At 40.9% G+C, this 21615-nt stretch overlaps 1 protein-coding gene across 1 annotated transcript in view; it reads left to right on the forward strand.

Annotated features, from left to right (window-relative positions):
* LOC118159882 (guanine nucleotide-binding protein subunit alpha-11-like) overlaps positions 1-21615 on the forward strand; it is a gene marked incomplete at its 5' end in the record, with an annotated part of 84951 nt that overhangs the window by 31134 nt on the left and 32202 nt on the right. The window contains one exon of the mRNA XM_035314419.1: positions 6214-6368. Coding sequence (XP_035170310.1) covers positions 6214-6368 — 155 coding nt within the window. The remainder of the gene's footprint in view (positions 1-6213; positions 6369-21615) is intronic.

The raw sequence follows: 21615 nt of genomic DNA on the forward strand, positions 1-21615 counted from the left end.
AAGAAAAGAAAAGAAAAGAAAAGAAAAGAAAAGAAAAGAAAAGAAAAGAAAAGAAAAGAAAAGAAAAGAAAAGAAAAGAAAAGAAAAGAAAAGGATTACCCTCTTTCACATCCTGGAGGCATAGTGTTCTTAAACACTTCTCTTAAAACTAAATAGCACAGTTAAATAGTACACTATAGCAAAATGAAAAAATGTCTTTGAGCAGCAAACAAAAAGCTGTCCTGAAAAACAAAGGAAAATTTTCTTCAAATATGGACAAATACATTTACCTAAACTGAAGTGATTGTTTAGACAAAGTGTATTTATGTATTCAGGGATCTGTAGCAAAATATGTATACGTATTTATGTGTGGGTATTTGAGTAATGTGGTATGTTATGTCATTTAATATTTCTGTGGCTAGTGATATAGGCAGATCAGGTTTTGTTCTGTGTCAGTAACATAGAAATATTTATATAACGGTTTTTACCATTTTAAGTTGATATTTTTCTTTGACAGGACTATAGCCAAGTTCATTATGAGTTATGTATATACCTGTACTGTTGACATTTTATCCTAATGGATCTATTAGTCACTAGAAAATAGTTTTGTCTTAAGTTTGAAAAATACCTTTTGGGCCTTTTCATCAGTTTACCAAAGTTTTTTCATAATCATAAAATTGTAGAATCATAGAACGGCTTGGGTTGGAAGGGACCTTAAAGTTCATCTATTTCCAACCCTCCTGCCACTGGCAGGGATGCTACCCACTAGATCAGGTTGCCCAGGACCACATCCAACCGGATCTTGAAAGAAAGACACAAAGTCACAGAAAGACTGATTCATTTTACTGTTTCTCCTTTTAGTAGAGAATAAATTGCATACGGATACTTCATTTCTGTTTTTCTCTGTTTTGTTTTGAAAACCTCATTTTTTCTAGAGATTGATTGCCAACAGCGTCTGTTGAAGAAGTTGTTTCATTTAATGGAAATATTCTTATGGATATGTTTTTTTGGGGGAGGAGGAAAGGTATGAATAGAGATAAAAGTGATAATTCAGGCCTTTATAATCAGATATTCTATAAAAATGCATTAATAAACATGCTGATAAATTTATGTAGCTTTATTTGTTAGGCAACATCTTAAGTGATAGTCAGGCAACCTGAAGTTTATATATGGGAAACATGAAAGTTGGAGAGTAAGTGACAAAACAGTCACACCCTTTTTTTGCCCTGTAGTGTGTTTTGCATTAGCAAAACTAGTCTGTGTATGTTAGCTTTGGAGTCTCACAGAATCACAGAATCATCTAGGTTGGAAGAGACCTTCAAGATCACCAAGTCCAACCTCTGACCTAACACTAACAAGTCCTCCACTAAACCATATCACTAAGCTCTACATCTAAACGTCTTTTAAGGACCTCCAGGGATGGTGACTCAACCACTTCCCTGGGCAGCCTATTCCAGTGACTAACAACCCTTTCAGTAAAGAAGTTCTTCCTAATATCCAACCTAAACCTCCCCTGGTGCAACTTTAGCCCATTCCCTCTCGTCCTGTCACCAGGCACATGGGAGAATAGACCAACCCCCATATTGCTACAGCCTCCTTTAAGGTACCTCTGGAGAGCGATAAGGTCTCCCCTGAGCCTCCTCTTCTCCAGGCTGAACAAGCCCAGCTCCCTTAGCCGCTCCTCATAAGACTTGTTCTCCAGACCCCTCACCAGCTTCGTAGCCCTTCTCTGGACTCGCTCGAGCACCTCGATGTTCTTCTTGTAGTGAGGGACTCAAAACTGAACACAGTACTTGAGGTGCGGCCTCACCACAGCTGAGTACAGGGGGACAATCACTTCCCTAGCCCTGCTGGCCATACTGTTTCTGATACAAGCCAGGATGCTGTTGGTCTTCTTGGCCACCTGAGCACACTGCTGGCTTCAATTCAGCCGACTATCAACCAATACTCCCAGGTCCTTCTCTGCCAGGCAGCTTTCTAGCCACTCATCTCCCAGCCTGTAGCGCTGCTTGGGGTTGTTGTGCCCCAGGTGCAGAACCCGGGACCTTGGCCTTGTTGAACTTCGTACAGTTGGCCTCAGCCCATCTGTCCAGCCTATCCAGATCCTCTGGATTTAACTCCAGACCTATCTAGGTCTAGACCTATTTAGTTCTAAATAGTATCTAAATTGCGCTGCTGTAATTGCAACTTCTTATATCTTTCCTTTCCCTAAATAAAGAAATGATATATTCCATATCATAGAAGGGCACCTCACATTTAATGAGGAAAAGTTGTATTTTATATACTTACCCATACTGGATGAAGTAGTTATTAGTGACTAAGATAACTTTTACTCTTCTGAGTGACATCAGAAAACTACTTATTTTGTTCCTAATAAAAACTTTTGCTTATAAAAAGAGGATTGAAAACTTTAGGAGAGAATAATAGGATAACTGTAAAAGTACATATATCAAGATAATGATTCTGTATTTGAATTGTGCACCTAACGTCCCCTCTCTCCTCCTTTGGCATGGTTCACATTGTGTGTCTAACACCTGCAAGAGAAACCTGCTAGAGGAATGAGTTGTGTTTCATGGTGCTTCTCTTGCTCTGTAACTGAAAAGGTTTTTTTTCAAGGAGTATATTATTAGTGATATTATGACCTTTAAAATGCAATTTTCAGAAGCTTTTTGTATTATCTATATAGATAGCGATATATTCCTAGATAACAGCTTGCTTGAATGTTTTGGTTGCAGCTCCATAGCAATGGCAGCAATGTAATAGTGTTTGTTGTCTTTCATGTCTGATGCAGCTTAAAAGTAAATAAGAAATCAGGAAAATTCAGGGCACTGATTTCAGTTTAGAAATAAATTTCTGATATATTCAGCTACTATCTAAGCTTTCACTAAGCTCTATTTAAAAAAATAATCAGGTGTAGACATGACTTTTCTTCTATTATTCCAGTGATTTGTTATATAAAAGTATTATAAGTAGAGTATAACAATACATTTTTTACTGAGTCATTTTCAAATGAAGTCACAAAGTATTTTGTTTAAATCATTATTGTTTTATTGTAGTGCCCATGGGTCATGGGTTAGGACTGATTATTCAAAGCATTTTACTGACAATAAACAGTAACAACAAAAATATTTTCTGCAAACTCAAATTTTTAGGTTCTGTTATGTTTCCGTGGAATTCTTTTTCAAAGAGGATATACTATTTTGCCTATTTAGAACTTAGAATATAAAATAGGAAAGGATGACATATTCGTATTTAGGCAGTTTTGATACCCCATTCACCTTTTTCAGTAACTGCAGGATGATTAGCATTGTACCAAGCCTCCTTCCAGCAAGTCACAATGTATTTTATTAATTTAAATACAGTTCTTAAGTATAGCACACCATGAAACCTCTTCCCTATTTAACCTTATCCATTCTGTGCTTCATGGTTGCTCAAAGGAAGCAACTACTTCTCTACAGTTCTCTTCCAAAATAGTTCTCTCAGGCTGTTATGTAAATCTACTTTCCTACCTTGGACTGATCATCAGAGTTCTGCTTTCTGACACATTACGTAACACATCTTCAACCTGTTACATGTTCGAGACAGTGAAATATAGCCTAGTATTAATCTCCTTGAATGTTACACCTGTTTCAAATATGTGCAGGTTTGCAGGAAAGCCTTTATTTTTGCATTTGTTCTTGGTTGGAAAAGGAAAAGGGCAAAGGATAGATGAAGATTTCCTCCAAAGCTGCACATCTTGCTATACAGCCCAATAAGGCAAGGTATTTGTATGAACCACAGCTGAAGATTACAAGTCATCATGGTCTGAACCTGTAAATGACTCATGACTTTTGTTGACTGTCTTAAATAATTGTTACTGCTATAAGCAAGAGCTACATTCTCAAGAAATTAATCACTTTGGATTTGTAGTTCTCTCAAGACAAGAGAGACAAATTCTTTGTCGTGATGATGGTTTTTTGTACAGACTTCCATTCAGCTCCCAGACTGTTTGGATCTCATGCTATTGCTGTCAATTATGCAGCCTATGTAAATTATACCATCCAGACCTAGCTGAATCATCAAGCACAGTGATAGTAATTACTGACAGACCAAACACTACAACCACAGTCCTTTTCATATAGGTTTGGGAAATCCTGTTACAAAAGAGAAAATATTTGCTAAGATGTATTTTTCCATGTGAGAGAGATTCTTTAAATGGGCATCTTAAAATGGGCTAGTCCACACAAACCATTGATATGAAAAAAAAACCTTGCCTACTGCATCTCAGTCATATGGCTTTCTTCTGTGGATTTAAGATCATGTCCTGGTTTCGGCTAGGATAGAGTTAATTTTCCTCCTAGTAGCTGTTAGGGTGCTGTGTTTGGGATTTAGGATGAGAATAATGTTGATAACACACTAATATTTTAATTGCTGCAGAGCAGTGCTTATACTAAGCCAAGGACTTTTCAGCTTCTCGCTCTGTCCTGCCAGCAGGCAGGCTAGGGGTACAGCAGAAGCTGGGAGGGGACAAACCCAGGACAGCTGACCCAAACTGGCCAAAGGGGTATTCCATACCATCTGACGTCATGCTGAACAATATATAGGGGTGGCTAGCCGGGGTTGGGTGGGGCAGCTGCTCGGGGATAGGCTGGGTGGTGAGCAATTTCATTGTGCATCACTTCTTTGTACACATTATTAATAGTAGTACTATTTTTATTATTATCCTTTCTTTCCTGTCCTAATAAACTGTCTTGATCTCAACCCACAGGTTTTCATTTCTTTCTAATTCTTTCCCCCTATCCCAGAGAGGGAGGGGGAGGGGGAGCGAACGGCTCTGTGGTGCTTAGCTGCCAGCTGGGTTAAACCATAATAGATCAGAAGAAATTATTTTGAAATAGACTGTGCATGTCTCCCTCATAAATCCTTCTTTTAGGCTAGAAAGCTAGCTTGGAAAAATTGCATAGACATTATCAAAGGAATATAAAAATTTGAACTTTTTTTCCAAGCTTGCTCCAGCATTGACTGTAACCACTGTTGTAAGATTCCAAACGGTTGGTGTATGTATGGAGAGAATATGGAAACAGACCTATTTGCTGGCCTAGCTGGCCATAATTTCAGAGCTCAAGAATAATAATTTTAAAAAATAATATCTGAATATATTGCTATATCATTTTGTCATAAGTATTGAACAAATACTTGGGGCATCGTTCTTTGGGAAGAATACAAAGCCAAAAGAATACATAATTGAGTTTGAGAACAAATATACGATCTTCTCCAAAAATAAAACAAATCTTCCTGTTTCACAAGAACTTCAGTTTGTGCTTAGTAAAATAACATTTCTTGTTATTTGCGGTGAGATGGTAGAGACCCTTCATGATTTGTCCAGACATTCAGGATGGGTGGATATGATGTTCCAGAAGAAAATATACTTTCTTAGAAGTTGCAGACCTGGGTTCTAATAATAGAGAACATATGTTCTCCATATCTCTAGGATGCACATTTTTCACATTGAAATTGGAGTTCTTGATTTCTGCTTGAGTAAACTAGTTGCAGGTATAAAGTTTTGTTAAGTAAGGAGTAGTAGCATCATTCTCCTAGGCCATCTAAAAAGGGGGGATGAGGGGTTGTATGTTTGTTAGCAGAATAAATTTCTTTAATAAGAACAACTCCCTATTTGAAGAGTACTGTACTTGTACTGTAAATTATGAAGATTTTTTAAAAGTAACTAGTAATCATTTCTAAGAATCTGACTTTTTTAATGGTAACTTCTGTTATGTTTGTGGTAACATTAAAACTTTTTTTTTTTAATGAATCTATTTGAAAGGCAAATCTCCTCCTCCCCATTCTCTGTACTTCCATCAGTTTAACTCTGCCAAGCTAACATCATTAAAAAGCAGGTATTTTATATGCACTAAAATCATATCTGAAAAATGAAAGCTTTCTTTAAAATTAGCTTAAATATATTTTTTTAAGTGAACATTTTACTCATTTCAGCTAAATAGTATTGGATTAGGATAAGATTATTCTGAAATAAGGGCCCATATACACATTCATTAATTCTCCTTTTTGCGTAATATCATCCCTATTACTATTTTTCTTAGTCTGAACACATCTTATCATCATTCATTCATATCCTCACATTGGTGAGATGGCCAGTCTGAAAAATTATTCCTGTTAATCTTTTTCACTGCACATGAACTCTTTGTAAACATAGAAAATGAAGTAAATTTTATTGTTTTCTTTGTTTCAAATTAGGTTCATGCACAGTTAGTTCGAGAAGTTGATGTAGAAAAGGTGTCAACTTTTGGGAACCCCTATGTAGATGCAATAAGAAGTTTATGGAATGACCCTGGAATCCAGGAATGTTATGACAGACGACGGGAATATCAGTTATCAGATTCAACTAAGTAGTAAGTATATAGTGGCTAAAACTCTTTTTTTTCTTTTTTTTTTTTTTTTTTCTAACAAAGCAATTATTTTTATTATATTTTTTGTATACATATCTGTATGGTGGTTTTGTGTGTGTGCATGCATATGTGGCAGAAACATATGCTTAATAACTTGAACATAAAGGCTACTTTAAGGATGGTAGTATATCTAGTATGAGTGTGTTTGTTTCCCAACAACAAACCTACGATCATTTAAAATCTTACAGTAAGTTTATTACTAGAGAGAGTTAATTGCTGTTAATTGCTGATGTTTTTTCTTGTTCTTTTGCTAGTTCTGTTCAAGCCCTTACTCTCCTCTGACATAAGCTCACAGATGCAAACTGGCCAAAAGTACTTTCATGGAGTATAATGACAGCAGTGAACACTGGGAACTGCAACCAAGGGAAGCCCTCCATGCAATTCATACAAATTATAATGCCCTAGAACTTCTGTTTTATATTTTATTTTCTTCCCCTTTCCTTTCTTTCCCTTTTCTTTTGCAGTCCTGGTGAAAAGGTAAATAGTATCAAGCAAGTATTCTTGTGTCTTGTACAATTACATCTTCTATACAAACAAGGACTAATCTTGAAAGAACATGGCTGCTAAGAAGGCAAACATATAACTGAAAACAGATTTCAATTTGTAAAGTGTTTTTTTTAAAAGCATTTTAAGTTAAATCCTATTTGTTATAGATCAACTATATATGCGATTAAACCTGGTCTTGAATACTATGTATCTACTCTCTTGTGGCCAAATTCTGATAAAATAGCAATGTGGAATTTAACATTGGACCCTGAGGGCTGCCTAAAGGTTGGCTCCAAGAAATTCAGCTGCCCTGAGGAATGTAGTATATAGATCTGTTGAAATTTTTTGTCTGTTGCCGGGGGGGGGATGTGGGGGTTGAGAAAAATGATGGAAGGAGAAGATGACCTTTTGGTGTTGCCCATTATTTTAAGTTACCTTATTTGGTTATTAGAACTGTGGCAAAAGCTTCCATGGTCTCCACTGGAACTTCTATATTAGCTATGAAAATGATTATATTATTCCAGACTCCATTTGTCAGGTTGGCATGAATGGAAGTCTCTCACTGAGGAAAGTGCAGAAGACATTGAAAAGCATCATGAAGGTTCAATTTAAAGTCATTGGAACTTGGCCTTACTCACAACAGAGCTCTGGGGTGAGATTTATCTGCACAGTAGTCTGAGGATCCTTATCTAGCAGAACCCTATATATGTGAGTGAATCAAGACAAACTTAAAATTTTGCTGATGCAATTTAGGCAGCTAGAAAGCTACTGGTACATGAATTAGGTCTGCTCATATTTGCTCTGATACTCTATTATCACAAAGCATTCTGATTTATAAACACCACATACAGGGTTCATGTTTTCCCATGCAATCTGCTGTCCTGTAGAGCTAGTTGCCTTCCCAATACATCGCTTTTATTATTTGCATGTGCATATTTAATTGCAGTGGTGTAAAGTACAGTAAAAACTCTCTTGTATTGCATGGGTTCTCAGTGTCCCAAATATGCAATATTGTATTTTCAGTGGTAAGAAAGCTAATAATCATAGGACGTTCCATATAAGTGACAGATAATATTTAGGGTACATAAGCAGTGAAAGAAAATTTTAAGAGACTAATTAGGCTGACAATATACTTTCAGACTGTGTTCATTTTGAAATGAACAGCAAATGTAAGTAGAAGTTGAAACAGAATTTTTCTTATACTTTGAATTTCTTATATTTGTAGGTCCTAACTTTTATTTCAATTTTGAAAATGGTATCATATCTATTGTGGAATCAATCCATATATTTTAATGGTTGCCTTAGAGGACTAGAATTAGTAAGTCTCTAAAGTAGGAAATAAGCATCTAATTCTAATTGTCAGAGTACAATACTCTGACTAGGTTCTTTTAGCTATTCCATGCATGGAGGGTGTAATATTTAATATCAAATTTACTTATTTGAAGATAGTTGCTGTTACATGGAATTTCTGATTTAGCAGAGTGATATAAAGTATACTGAAATCACAATACAAATGTAAGTTACACTTAGCAAAATATGATTGCAATACACAGTTCAATCACATTAACACATTAACAACACAATAGCATACAGTGCTGTCACTCCATAATATTACTGTATTGCCTGGTGAATGGTGAATTTCTTTAAATCCCTGGTTTCATAGAATCATGGAATCACTAAGGTTGGAAAAGACCTCTAAGATCATCTAGTCCAAATATCCCCCTACCACCAATATTGCCCACTAAACTGTCCCTAAGTACCACATCTACCCTTTCCTCCTTTGCCTCAGTCTTCACTGCCAGTCAGGATTCCCAAGTCTTTTGTTTCCCTGAACCCATAGATGGAGGCTGTAGGAGCAAAGTCCTACCCACTGTAAGTGAAGAGCAGGTTCGAGACCACCTGATTAAACTAAACAAATACAAGTCTATGGGGCCTGATGACATGCATCCCAGGGTCCTGAGGGAACTGGCTGATATAGTTGCAAAGACTCTTTCCATCATATTAGAAAAGTCCTGGCAGTCAGGCGAAGTCCCTAGTGACTGGGAAAAGGGAAACATCACTCTCATTTTTAAAAAGGGTAGAAAGGAGGACCTGGGGAACTACAGACCGGTGAGACTCAACCTCTGTGCCTAGGAAGATCATTGAAAAGATCCTCCTGGAAGCAATGTCAAGGCACGTGCAAGACAAGGAGGTGAACCGAGACAGCAAGCATGGCTTCACCAAGGGTAAATAGTGTCTGACCAATCTGGTGGCCTTCCATGATGGAGTCGCTGCATCAGCTGACAAAGGAAGACCGACCAATGTCATCTACCTGGGCTTCTGCAGGGCCTCTAACACTGTCCCACATGACATCCTGATCTCCAAGTTGGAGAGATATGGATTTGATGGGTGGACCATTCAGTGGATAAGGTGTTGGCTTGAAGGTCGCACCCAGAGAGTGGTGGTCAATGGCTCTATGTCCAAGTGGGGTCTGGTGACGAGTGGTGTACCTCAGAGATCATTCTTGGGACTAGTACTGTTTAATATCTTTATCCATGACGTAGACAATGGGATCGAGTGCACCCTCAGCAAATTTGCAGATGACACCACGCTAAGTGGTGCAGTTGATACAATAGAAGGAAGGGATGCCATTCAAAGGGACCTGGACAAGCTGGAGAAGTGGGCCCACGGGAACCTAATAAGGTTCAACAAGTCCAAGTGTAAGGTGCTGTACCTGGGTTGGGGCAATCCCAGACATGAGTACAGACTGGGAGAAGAACTCATTGAGAGCAGCTCTGCAGAGAAGGATCTGGGGGTTCTGGTGCACAAAAAGCTCGACATGAGCCAGCAGTGTGCACTTGCAGCCCAGAAGGCCAACTGCATCCCAGTCTGCATCAAAAGAGGAGTGGCCAGCAGATCAAGGGAGGTGATTGTCCCCTTCTACTCTGCCCTTGTGAGGCCCTGCTTGGAGTACTGTGTCCAGGTCTGGAGCTCCCAGCACAAGAAGGATGTTGATCTGTTAGAACGGTTCCAGAGGAGGGCCACAAATTTGATTGGAGGGCTAGAGCACCTCTCCTATGAAGAAAGTCTGAGAGAGCTGGGTCTGTTCAGCTGACAGAAGTCTCTCGGGTGACCTCCTTGCAGCCTTTCAGTACTTAAAGGGGGCATATAAAAGAAGGAGAGACTCTTTGCTCAATCAGATAATGACAGGACAAGGGAGAATGGTTTTAAACGAAAAGAGGGGAGATTTATAATAGAGGTTAGGAGGAAATTCTTCACTTAGAGGGTGGTAAAGCACTGAAACAGGTTGCCCAGAGAGGTTGTGGATGCCCCATTCGTGTTCAAGATCAGGTTGAACAAGGCCCTGGGCAACCTGCTCTAGTGGGTGGCATCCCTGCCCATTGTAGGTGGGTTGAAACTAGATGATCTTTAAGGTCCCTTCCATCCTTAGCTGTTCTATGATTCTATGATCCCTTAAACACCTCCAAGGACAGTGACTCCAACATTTCCCTAGGCAACCGAAGGAACAGGTTTCATATGGAAAAAAAAAAAAAGTAAATTTCCAACCCTTTTGCTTTAAAGAAGCCTTGAGTATAATTCACTGCAATAATAGTTATAAACTATGATAAACCAAATAAATGAATTTCTAATTTTTCTGTTACAGTAGCAGCTGTAATAATGATATTTGAAAATTATGTGGGGATTTAGTATGTATTTAAATAATAATGACATTCCCATTATCTTTTCCTTTGTATGTAAATAATCAGTTTTGTTTATTTACACATTCCATATTCCTTTTCAACATTTTGAAAAAGTCTGTCAACCCAACAAGTAAATTATTTTTAAAATAAAATCAAACCATCACTCTGTCCCTCCTAATGGAAAATGTCTTGGTTTTGTGTATGCAGTTCTATAGACATAAAGGTGCACTGTTATGCAGTTAATGCAAACATGATTATAATGATATTGAGCATGTTTGTTAATTTGTTCCAACTGTTTTTTGAGGGGGAAGATTGCATATGACAAAAGAGTGATGTTCCATTTCTGTAATATAGCAAAAATTTCAGATGTGGTACAAAACAGTGGATACAGTAGAGCAGAAAGACCCTGATGTCAATCCTAATGATACATGTGCTCACCGAAGGATTTTTTTTTCGTTGTTATTTTTTTATCAGAGGGGACATGAGTTTTAAAGAGAGACTTAAGCAGATTGTAGTGGTTTTAGAGTGTCTTGAAAGTGTCAGAGAATATCAGGACTCCAAGTGTGTAATAACACAAGTACAAATTAAAACAGGTCAGACAGAAGCTTTATTAGCTATGATCATAGTGAGAAAACACTCAAGCAGCATTTCCCCCTCTGTGCCCCTGTCCTCTGCCAAGTGATTGCAGAGGTCTCTGGTGGTTTTACTCGGGTAGACAGCCGAGCTCCACCTCAACCGCTCTCTCACTCCCCCTCCTCAAAGGGAAAAGGGGAGAAAATACGATGCAAAGGGGCTCAAGGGTTGAGATAAGGATGGGGAGATCACAGCAATTATCGTAATGGGCAAAACAGACTCAGCATAGGGAGAAAGTAAGATTTATTGCCTATTATTAACAAGCTAGAGAAGCAAGAAACAAAGAAAACACCTTCCCACCATCCACCTTCTACCTCCTCCCCCCCGAGCAGCGCAGGGGAATGGGGGAATGGGGGTTGCGGTCAATCTATAGCACTTCGTCTCCGCTGTTCCTTCTCGGTGATTCTCTCTCTTCCCCTCCTCCATGTGGGGTCCCTCCCACAGGATGCAGTCCTTCCCGAAATGATCCAGCATGGGCTTCCCACAGGCAGCAGCTCTTCAAGAACTGCTCCAGATATGGGTCCGTACCATGGGGTCCATCACTCAGGAGCACACTGCTCCAATCTGGGTCCCCCACGGGCAACAGCTCCTGCCAGGTCACCTGCTCCTGCGTGGTCTTCTCTCCACGGCCTACAGGTCCAGCCTGGAATCTGCTCCGGCAGGGGTCTTCCACAGGCTGCAGTCTCCGTCAGTGCAGGTCCACCTCCTCCACGGGCTGCAGCGTGGAACCCTGCTCCACTGTGGTACTCCATGGGCTGCAGGGGGACAGCCTGCTTCACCATGGTCCTCACTGCAGGCCGCAAGGGACTTCTGCTCTGGCACCTGGAGCACTTCTCCCCCTCCTTCTTCACTGACTTCTTAACTTGTGCCTGCAAGGCTGTTTCTCCCTCCTCTCACTCTCCCAGCTGCTGTTCCCCAGAAGATTTTTTTCCCTGTCTTAAATATGCTCTCACAGAGGTGCAAAGAATATCGCTTATTGCCCCGGCTCTGGCCAGTGGCGGGGCCCTTATCTAACATGGGGCAGCTTCTGGATTCTTCTCACAGAAGCCACCCCTATGGCCCCCTGCTACCAAAACCTTGCCACGTAAACCCACTACAAGATCCCACTTAGATACTGTTTCAAATAAATGAAAGAGGTGAGGAAAATCATTCTGATGTTAACAAAGTCAGGTGTGTATTCTTGGATGGGATAAATCCAGAAAATAATTTATGTGTTAGGCCAAGTATACATACCTGGTAGATACGGATTCCTTAAGTAGCTTCTTAACTATCAGAATTGACAATATGGAGAGGTGGCTCTTGGTGTAGCCTGTAGGAGTAGCATGCCCAGTATTATCTTAACTCAGAAGTGGGGGTTGAAAACAATCAGACTGTTAGCTTTTCATTGAAAAAAATGTTCTTTTTGTTAGAATAAACTTCTTAACTAGATCTCACAAATCTTAAATATTAAAAGTTTTACCACCACAAAAGGAATTTTGTGTTGCTGATGCAGGCAAAGCTTTCAGTCTGATTTTCAGCAACCGTTGTGGTTTAACCCAGCCAGCAGCCAAGCACCACACAGCTGTTCGTTCACCCTCCCCTCTCCCTCTCTGGGAAGGGGGAGAGAATCAGAAAAAAAATGAAAGCTCGTGGGTTGAGATAAAGACAGTTTATTAAGACAGAAAAGAAAATAATAATAATAATGATAATAGTACTAATACTAATAATGTGTACAAAGCAAGAGATACACAATGCAATTGCTCACCACCCGCTAACCGATACCCAGCCTATCCCCGAGCAGCCGGTTCCCCCACCCCAGCCAGCCTCATATTAATTGTTCAGCATGACATCAGATGGTATGGAATACCCCTTTGGCCAGTTTGGGTCAGCTGTCCTGGGTCTGTCCCTCCCAGCTCCTGCTGCAACCCCAGCCTGCCCGCTGGCAGGACAGAGCGAGAAGCTGAAAAGTCCTTGGCTTAGTGTAAGCACTCCTCTGCAACAATTAAAACATCAGTGTGATATCAACATTATTCTCATCCTAAATCCCAAACACAGCACCCTAACAGCTACTAGGAGGAAAATTAACTCTATCCTAGCTGAAACCAGGACAACATCCACCCCTTATTCCATACCATTGATGTCATGCTCTTGTCCCACACTTTCCAATACATTCCAATTAATCACCATTTTTCATATATGTATATAGAATGTCCACCGAGTTTTTTTAGTCTGTGAATGACTTCAGACTCCATCTGCCATCCCAGTCTTTCAGGGCAGAAGAGATGGTGTGTGATGTTTGATCATTGCATGCTGAAGCCTGTTCTCATTCCATCACACTGTTATGCTTGTCCAATTCTGTCCAAATTCATTCGTCACGATCTGAGTAGCTGTTACTGTGATACCATTAATTAGAGATTGACATATAGCAATCACAATGCTGATGACATACAGTATTAGATAATAATTAACATAATACAATTCAACTCATGGGCTATTCTCACCCAGTATTAATTCCCCTCGAGGTACACATCGGACCTACCCATTCCTTTGCATTACCCACCAAGAGAACCTAGGTCCCTGAGCAAAAGCAGTCCCACAGATGGGTTTGCCTTTTCCTGAGGCAGGAATAGCCCAAACTGTCTTCCCCAGCATGTTTTTTATGTGCAATACAGGGACTTTTTCCCCTTCTACAGTACATAACTGGTTTGATTGGGCAGGTCTGGCTCAGTTGGCAAATCCCCTAGAGTTGACTAATCAGGTGGCCTTTGCCAAATGTGTATCCCAATTTTTGAATGTCCCAGCACCCATTGCCTTCAGTGTAGTCTTTAACAATCCATTATATCACTCAACTTTCCCGGAGGCTGGTGCATGACAAGGGATGTGATACACCCACTCAATACCATGTTCTTTGGCCCAAGTGTCTATGAGGTTGTTTTGGAAATGTGTCCCATTGTCTGACTCAATTCTTTCTGGGGTGCCATGTCGCCATAGCACTTGCTTTTCAAGGCCCAGGACAGTGTTTCGGGCGGTGGCATGGGGCACAGGATATGTTTCCAGCCATCCGGTGGTTGTTTCCACCATTGTAAGTACGTGGCGCTTGCCATTGCAGTTTTGAGGGAGGCCTCTCCATATTTATATTTCAGCCATCGTCTTGTTATGCAGTGGGGCTTCTTAAGCACAAGCCACATCCTCCTCCAGTGATATCCCAAAATATTTGCTTTCTGGTCAGTCCATAATCACTTCCAGGATTCCTGGCTGACTGGGGTTTCCTATTCGAGCCCGCTGAGTAATCAGTGCAACCCACTTGTTCCATGTAGCATCAGTTGCATGATGCGTAAAGGGGGTCCTTCCTTTGAACATCCATCCTAGTACTGGCAGTTGGGGTGCCAGGAGGAGCTGTGCTTCAGTTCCAACCACTTCCAAATCAGATTGAGTCCCTTCATATGGTGCCAGTATCTCTCAGATATTCAGATTCTCAGATCCTCTGTATCCCCAGCTCCAAAATACCAAGGGTAAACTTTTAGTCTCCCCGGTCTGTTTTTGCCAGAGGCTCCAAGTGGGGCCATTCTGTCTGGCTGCGTTGTAGAGCACATTCTGTAAATCTTGTACCAATCAGCGATGGTGTGAATTCATTCATGCCACAGTAGTCCACTGTTAGTCTCCACTCTCCATGAGACTTTCTCACTGGCCATGTGGGACTACTAAAGGGTGAGTGAGTCTTGCTGATCACTCCTTGGCTCTCCAGTTGATTAATTAGCTTATGGATGGGAATCAGGGAGTCTTGGTTGGTGCGCCCCATCTGGATGCCTAGCTGGGCAACCTGGTTGGACCTGATGATCTCTTGAGGTCCCTTCCAACCCCTACAATTCTGTGATTCTGTGATATGGCCGCCAGTGCACCGTTGTGATAGAAATTGGCACCTGCTGTTCTTTGACCCTCAGGAACCCCACAACAGAAGGGTCCTCCGAGAGACCAGGCCAGGTAGACAAATGTTTAATGTCCTCCGTCTCCAAGGCAGCTATGCCAAAAGCCCACCAGTACCCTTTTGAGTCCTTGAAATATCCTATCCTAAGGTAGTCTGGGCCAGTCTGGATAGTCTGGGCCAGTCCCAATAGGGTGCCTTTGCCACTCATTCCCAAGGAGACTCACTTCAGCCTCCAATACAGTTAACTGCTGGGATCCCCCTGTCACCCCATAAATACAGATGGGTTCTTCCCCTAAAGCCTTATACTTCTGTGCGTCTGACGTGCCAGGTCATTGAATCCACACAGTCCAATAAACTCGATTGTCCCTTTCCTACCCCTGGCTGGAAGCAGGGCCCCTCTAATCCTGGTCATAATCTTCATTACTTTGTCTGGAGGACTGCCCGCTGGAAACCGGAGCAGCAAGTTTCTCAGAGAACCCCCTTTTTGCGATTGTTTTTCCTTGCAACTGACATACCAGTGCCTCTAGGGTTGAGGTAGATTTTCCATCCCATTTTCTCATGTCCCTTCCATGGTCACGTAGGTAAAACCACAGGGTGGCATGGGGTGTGTACCCACTATATCTCCTTTCTTGCATGAAAGGACGCTTACCCCTGATAGCTGAGACACTGGTTTGTACAGGTGGGGAGGAAGATAAATTCTCTCTAAGTTGGTGGACCTCTTCAGAAAGTTTCTCTGAAGTGTTCTCTTTTAGTTGGTGGACCTCTTGATAAGGTTTTTCTACAGCCGAGATGCAGGCCTGTAGGGAAGAGAGAGTCTTTCTTCGTACTGCCGGAGTTGTTTAGCCAATTCATCCACTGTGGGTTCCTCATGGTCTGTCCAGGTCATTACTGCCAATCAGCTGGCACGTGATGATGATGCACTCCGTACAAACTTCCGCCACATGGGTCATGTACACTTGACTTCATCTGGATCTTTGGATAGCTATTTCATAGAATCATAGAATATCCTGAGTTGGAAGGGACCCTTAAGGATCATCAAGTCCAACTCTTGACACCGCACAGGTCTACCCAAAAGTTCAGACCATGTGACTAAGTGCATAGTCCAATCTCTTCTTAAATTCAGACAGGCTCGGTGCAGTGACAACTTCCCTGGGGAGCCTGTTCCAGTGTGCAACCACCCTCTCTGTGAAGAACCCCCTCCTGATGTCAAGCCTAAATTTCCCCTGCCTCAGCTTAACCCCGTTCCCGCGGGTCCTGTCACTGGTGTTAATGGAGAAAAGGTCTCCTGTCTCTCGACATCCCCTTACGAGGAAGTTGTAGACTGTGATGAGGTCTCCTCTCAGCCTCCTCTTCTCCAGGCTGAACAGGCCCAGTGACCTCAGCCGTTCTTCGTACGTCTTCCCCTCCAGGCCTATCACCATCTTCGTAGCCCTCCTCTGGACACTCTCCAACAGTTTCATGTCCTTTTTATACTGTGGTGCCCAGAACTGCACACAGTACTCGAGGTGAGGCCGCACCAGCGCAGAGTAGAGCGGGACAATCACCTCCCTTGACCTACTAGCGATGCCGTGCTTGATGCACCCCAGGACACGGTTGGCCCTCCTGGCTGCCAGGGCACACTGCTGGCTCATATTCAACTTGCTGTCTACCCTCTCTTCTAGGCTGCTCTCCAGCGTCTCATCGCCCAGTCTGTACGTGCAGCCAGGGTTTCCCCGTCCCAGGTGCAGGACCCGGCACTTGCTCTTATTGAACTTCATACGGTTGGTGATCGCCCAGCTCTCCAACCTATCCAGATCCCTCTGCAAGGCCTTTCCACCCTCATTCGAGTCCACGACTCCTCCAAGTTTGGTGTCATCAGCAAACTTGCTCAAAATACCTTCTATTCCTACATCCAGATCGTTTATAAAAATATTGAAAAGTACCGGCCCTAAAATGGAGCCTTGAGGGACCCCACTAGTGACCGCCCGCCAGCCTGACGCAGCCCCATTTACCATAACCCTTTGGGCCCTGCCCGTTAGCCAATTGCTCACCCATTGTATGATGTTTTTATTTAGCTGCATTATTTGTTGTCTAGGTCCGTATAAATCACCTCCCGTACGGCTAATTCCCTCAGGTACTGGAAATCCCTCTCCATGGTGGTCCACGTGCCTGGCTGACATACAAGTTCTTCCTTGAGGGGATATCTTTCCTTAACACCTGACAGGAGATGCCTCCAGAGGATGAAGACTTATGCTCCTTTTCAAATTGCTTTGTCATGCCCGCTTCCCTAGCGAGGAATGCCAGCCGCCTGGTTTCCCTGCCCTCTTATTCCAGACTATTGGCTCTGGTGTCCCAGCACTGGAGCAGCCAGGTGACAAGGTGCTCACCTGGACAACGACCAAAACCTTTTCACATATCTTGTATCTCATGCTGGTATAGGCCTCAGGTAGTTATTGATGCTCTTATGATATCTTACTCTTCATCTTCCTGTTTGTCTGATGGCCCAGCCACTTTGGAGTAGCCTGCCTCATCTTCTTCTTTATCCCTAGTTTGAGCAGGAGTTCCTCTGCTCTCTGAATGACCTGATATTCTCATCTTCTCTTCTTTCATCTCGGATACAGGGGCAACTGACACTGGTACAGTCTGTTTCCCTGGCTCAGTCTTGGGGCCTGTCACACAGGTTGGAGTGGCTGCAGGGCCTGTAACAGGGGTTGCAGTGTCCACAGGTCCTATCGCAGGGGTTGGAATGTCTGCAGGGCCCGTTGCAGGGCTTGGAGTGGTTGCAGGGTCTTTCACTGGGGTTATAGTGGTGTCGATTGAAGCTCTGTAGGCATAGGCCAAGCCCCAGCATGTTGCAGTGGAATTGCCAGGGTGATGGCACACCTTTTTCAACCATTCTGACAGGTTTCTAGGATTTTGAAGTTGTTCAGGTGTGAATTTCCAAAGCACTGGAGGTGCCCACTGCTCCAGATGCCTGCCCATATCCGCACTCCCTACCACTCATTACTGTCCTGCCACAGGACAGATCTCTGGATGACATTTTTAAGTAGTTGTTTAACTTTAAACAAAACCTGTAGCACATTCAGGATGAAGAACATGCTGGTGTGAACATCCCAAGGATATTTGAAGTTTTGAGAAGCTATCGTAACTCATCTGGAGGAGGAGAAGGGGGTGAAGGAGAAAGGGAGAGTGAACAAGTGGGAAAAGACATCTCCCCCTGTCCCCTCCATAGATTGGCTCCCTGAAGAAAAAGGGTAAAAGGTGTAATTATTAATAGTTTCTGAGATATGGTTCCCGAAGTATGGAGTTGACGACAATGTTGAATACAAATACCAGACTAGTCTCATGACCAGCAATTTTATCATTGTGTGCCAGTGTTACACAGCACCACAAAATAATAACCTTAAATCAGCCCCTGGAAAGGATAAACAGCACGACAGGGAACACATACAGTAAGTAATGTGCTATATAACTCAGTTTGCAAAACAGGCACAGCAGACCTGAGATAAAAAAAATCAACATTGTGATTAGCAACTATTAAACTAGTCTAACGCTTATAACATTTTTGGTTTAACAGGCTCTGCTCAGATCTGTCATTAATTCAACCATTCGTGCCCTGCGTTGGGCATGAAAAGGGCTGTTGCGGTTTAACCCAACCGGCAGCTAAGCACCACAGAGCCATTCACTCACCCTTCCCCCCACAAAGTGGGATGGGGGAGAGAATCGAAAAAAAAAAGTGAAAGCTTATGGGTTGAGATAAAGACAGTTTATTAGGACAGAAATGAAAGGAAAACAATAATAATAATGATAATAATACTACTAATAATATGTACAAAGCAAATGATGCACAATGCAATTGCCCACCACCCACTGACAGATGCCCAGCCTATCCCTGAGCAGCCAGTCTCCCCACCCTGGCCAACCACCCCATATTAATTGTTCAGCATGACATCATATGGTATGGAATACCCCTTTGGCCAGTTTGGGTCAGCTGCCCTGGGTCTCTCCCCTCCCAGCTCCTGATGCACACCCAGCCTGCTCAATGGCAGGACAGAGTGAGAAGCTGAAAAGTCCTTGGCTTAGTGTAAGCACTCCTCTGCAACAATTAAAACATCAGTGTGTTTTCAACATTATTCTCATCCTAATTCTAAAACAAAGCACCCTACCAGCTACTAGGAGGAAAGTTACCTCTGTCCTAGCTGAAACCAGGACATCAGGAAACTTTAATATTTGGACAATGAGGAGGGAGCATGTATAATTTAAAAAAAAAAAAAAAAAAAAAAAAAGTAGTCATTGGAATAATACATCTGTCTAATATTTATCATAATAAGAAACATTTTGGGAGAATATTAAGGCCAAATATATTTCAGAAATATGCCAAAGAAATAAGATACTAATAGTACAAATTTATGGCAAAAAATACTGTATTTTTAAAGTGCAAGATTTTAAAGAACAGTTTTATACATTTTTTTTTTCAAAAACAGAAAACAAAACTAAACACTGCACTCTATTTTGGTTCCCCAAACAGTAGACAGTGCTTGTGATTGAATGAACAGCAACCATGAACAGCACTCCAGGAACAGTAGCACATAAAATAATTTGGATAAATTTAATTTTTTCATGTTAGTTTCATGTTTTCTCTTGCTATTTCATTGTTTTGTGAAGAATGCATAACTAGGGAAGGGACATTAGTTTGAGAAATCTGAAAATCTTTTGCATTTTATAACCAAAGGCTGGGAGTCTAGCAATGTCTTCATATGCAGCCCATTTCCTCCCACTGAAAGTTTTTGCAAATCATGCAGTCAGTTCTGACTGATAGCCAGCATAAAGTATCTTCTCAACTTTCAAACTTAAAAAAAGTGTTTCATAATCATGTGGCAGTATAATTAAAAATGACATTTCATATACTTTGACAATCAAGAGAGTCTAAATGATAAGAAGTAAACTGTCCTTATAGTTGCATCACCCTATATATGTCATTACAGTGCCAGTTACTTAGGGAAAAGCAAGTTTAAGGTTTTGTAAAACACATATTACAGCTTTCTTGTGCTAGCGAACACCTAAAATACTCAGGTTCCCAAGATGTTTTCCTTCCCTCCTACCCCATTTAAGACATGCAATGAAATCACAAATCACATAAAACAAAAGGGTTTGTGTCTTGTGTTTGCCTTCAGTTTCATGTTAGAGGCACAAACTTCTGGGCTCAAGCGCTATAACCCATACTGGAAACCACCAATTAAAACAACAATGGAATATATTGCAAGTGGGAACAGCTATGTCATTTAAAAAGGAAATGTTTTTGCAAAAACTGTCACACTACAGGTGATTCATATAAAGCTTGCATTAGCATGCTGAATATATATTTTTTTCAGAATATGCTCAAATGATCTAATTGCCACAGGTTTGCTCACTTAAAATATACCAGAAGTAGCCCAGTGGCACAACCTCTTGAATTTTGCAATTACAGTATAAGTATAATGCATGAGAAAACTATTGTTTATTTTTTTATACAAAACATAAAACCCCATTCCCCTTCCCCAGTACCACATAACAAAACAAACAAAAAACCACCAAACATTCATAAGACATCACTTGCTTTTTTTTTTTTTTTTTTTTTTTCCTACAGTTCTATTTATATCACTAAATCCAAGGTGGCCAATATATTCCCAGGTTAAAAGAAGGGATATTATCATGCACTCCATAGTTAACAGTAGACACAGAAGCTTTATGTTTTTAAGCAAGATCAGGACCAATTTTATAATGCCATATATAACAACATTAACTACTCTGATCACCTATTTAGAATGTCGGTGTCACTTTTTATAACATACAACTACCTGCTTTAGCTTTATTAAATAAAATTTTTAACTCCTTAAAATTGTTAACGCTAATGAGTTTTTTGTTGCTAGATTCAACGTTTCTGCAATTTCTGAAATAATGTTTAATTGATCTGATGTTCTGCATTTTTTCATGATTATTTTTAGGGAAATAACATATGCCCATTAGTACTTATGTTCACTGGTTTGAAAAGTCTCTAAATTAACTTTTCTAATAAAGGCCATTAGAAAGGCAAAATTAAAGTTTAATCTGCCAAATACAAATTCATATTGAAGAGCTTATTTTCCAATCCGAGATATAATGGCATATGTTCTTCTAACAAAACTGGTTTCTACATTTGTATAAAGCCCTCATAAGATTTAAGCATTGTTTTGAATGTGAATGTCCTTTGCATGTATACAATTTATTTCTACTTGGGAATGTACAAATAATTTTATACAGTACGATGCTAGTACCGCTTTGTACTATATATATATATTTAAATAAAAACAAGTCCCTAGTCAGAAATAAACGGACAAAATTTACATTCTTTTCTCTTAAAAAGTAAATAAAATAGCATTATTTAAAATGTAAATTAGCTATGACATACAGTACAATTACATAGATACATATCAACATAGCACATTCAATTTGCCAAAAATTAATAATTACAAAGATAATATGGATGCTG

Source organism: Oxyura jamaicensis, unplaced genomic scaffold, assembly GCF_011077185.1.
Source record: "Oxyura jamaicensis isolate SHBP4307 breed ruddy duck unplaced genomic scaffold, BPBGC_Ojam_1.0 oxyUn_random_OJ72543, whole genome shotgun sequence".
NCBI lineage: Eukaryota > Metazoa > Chordata > Aves > Anseriformes > Anatidae > Oxyura > Oxyura jamaicensis.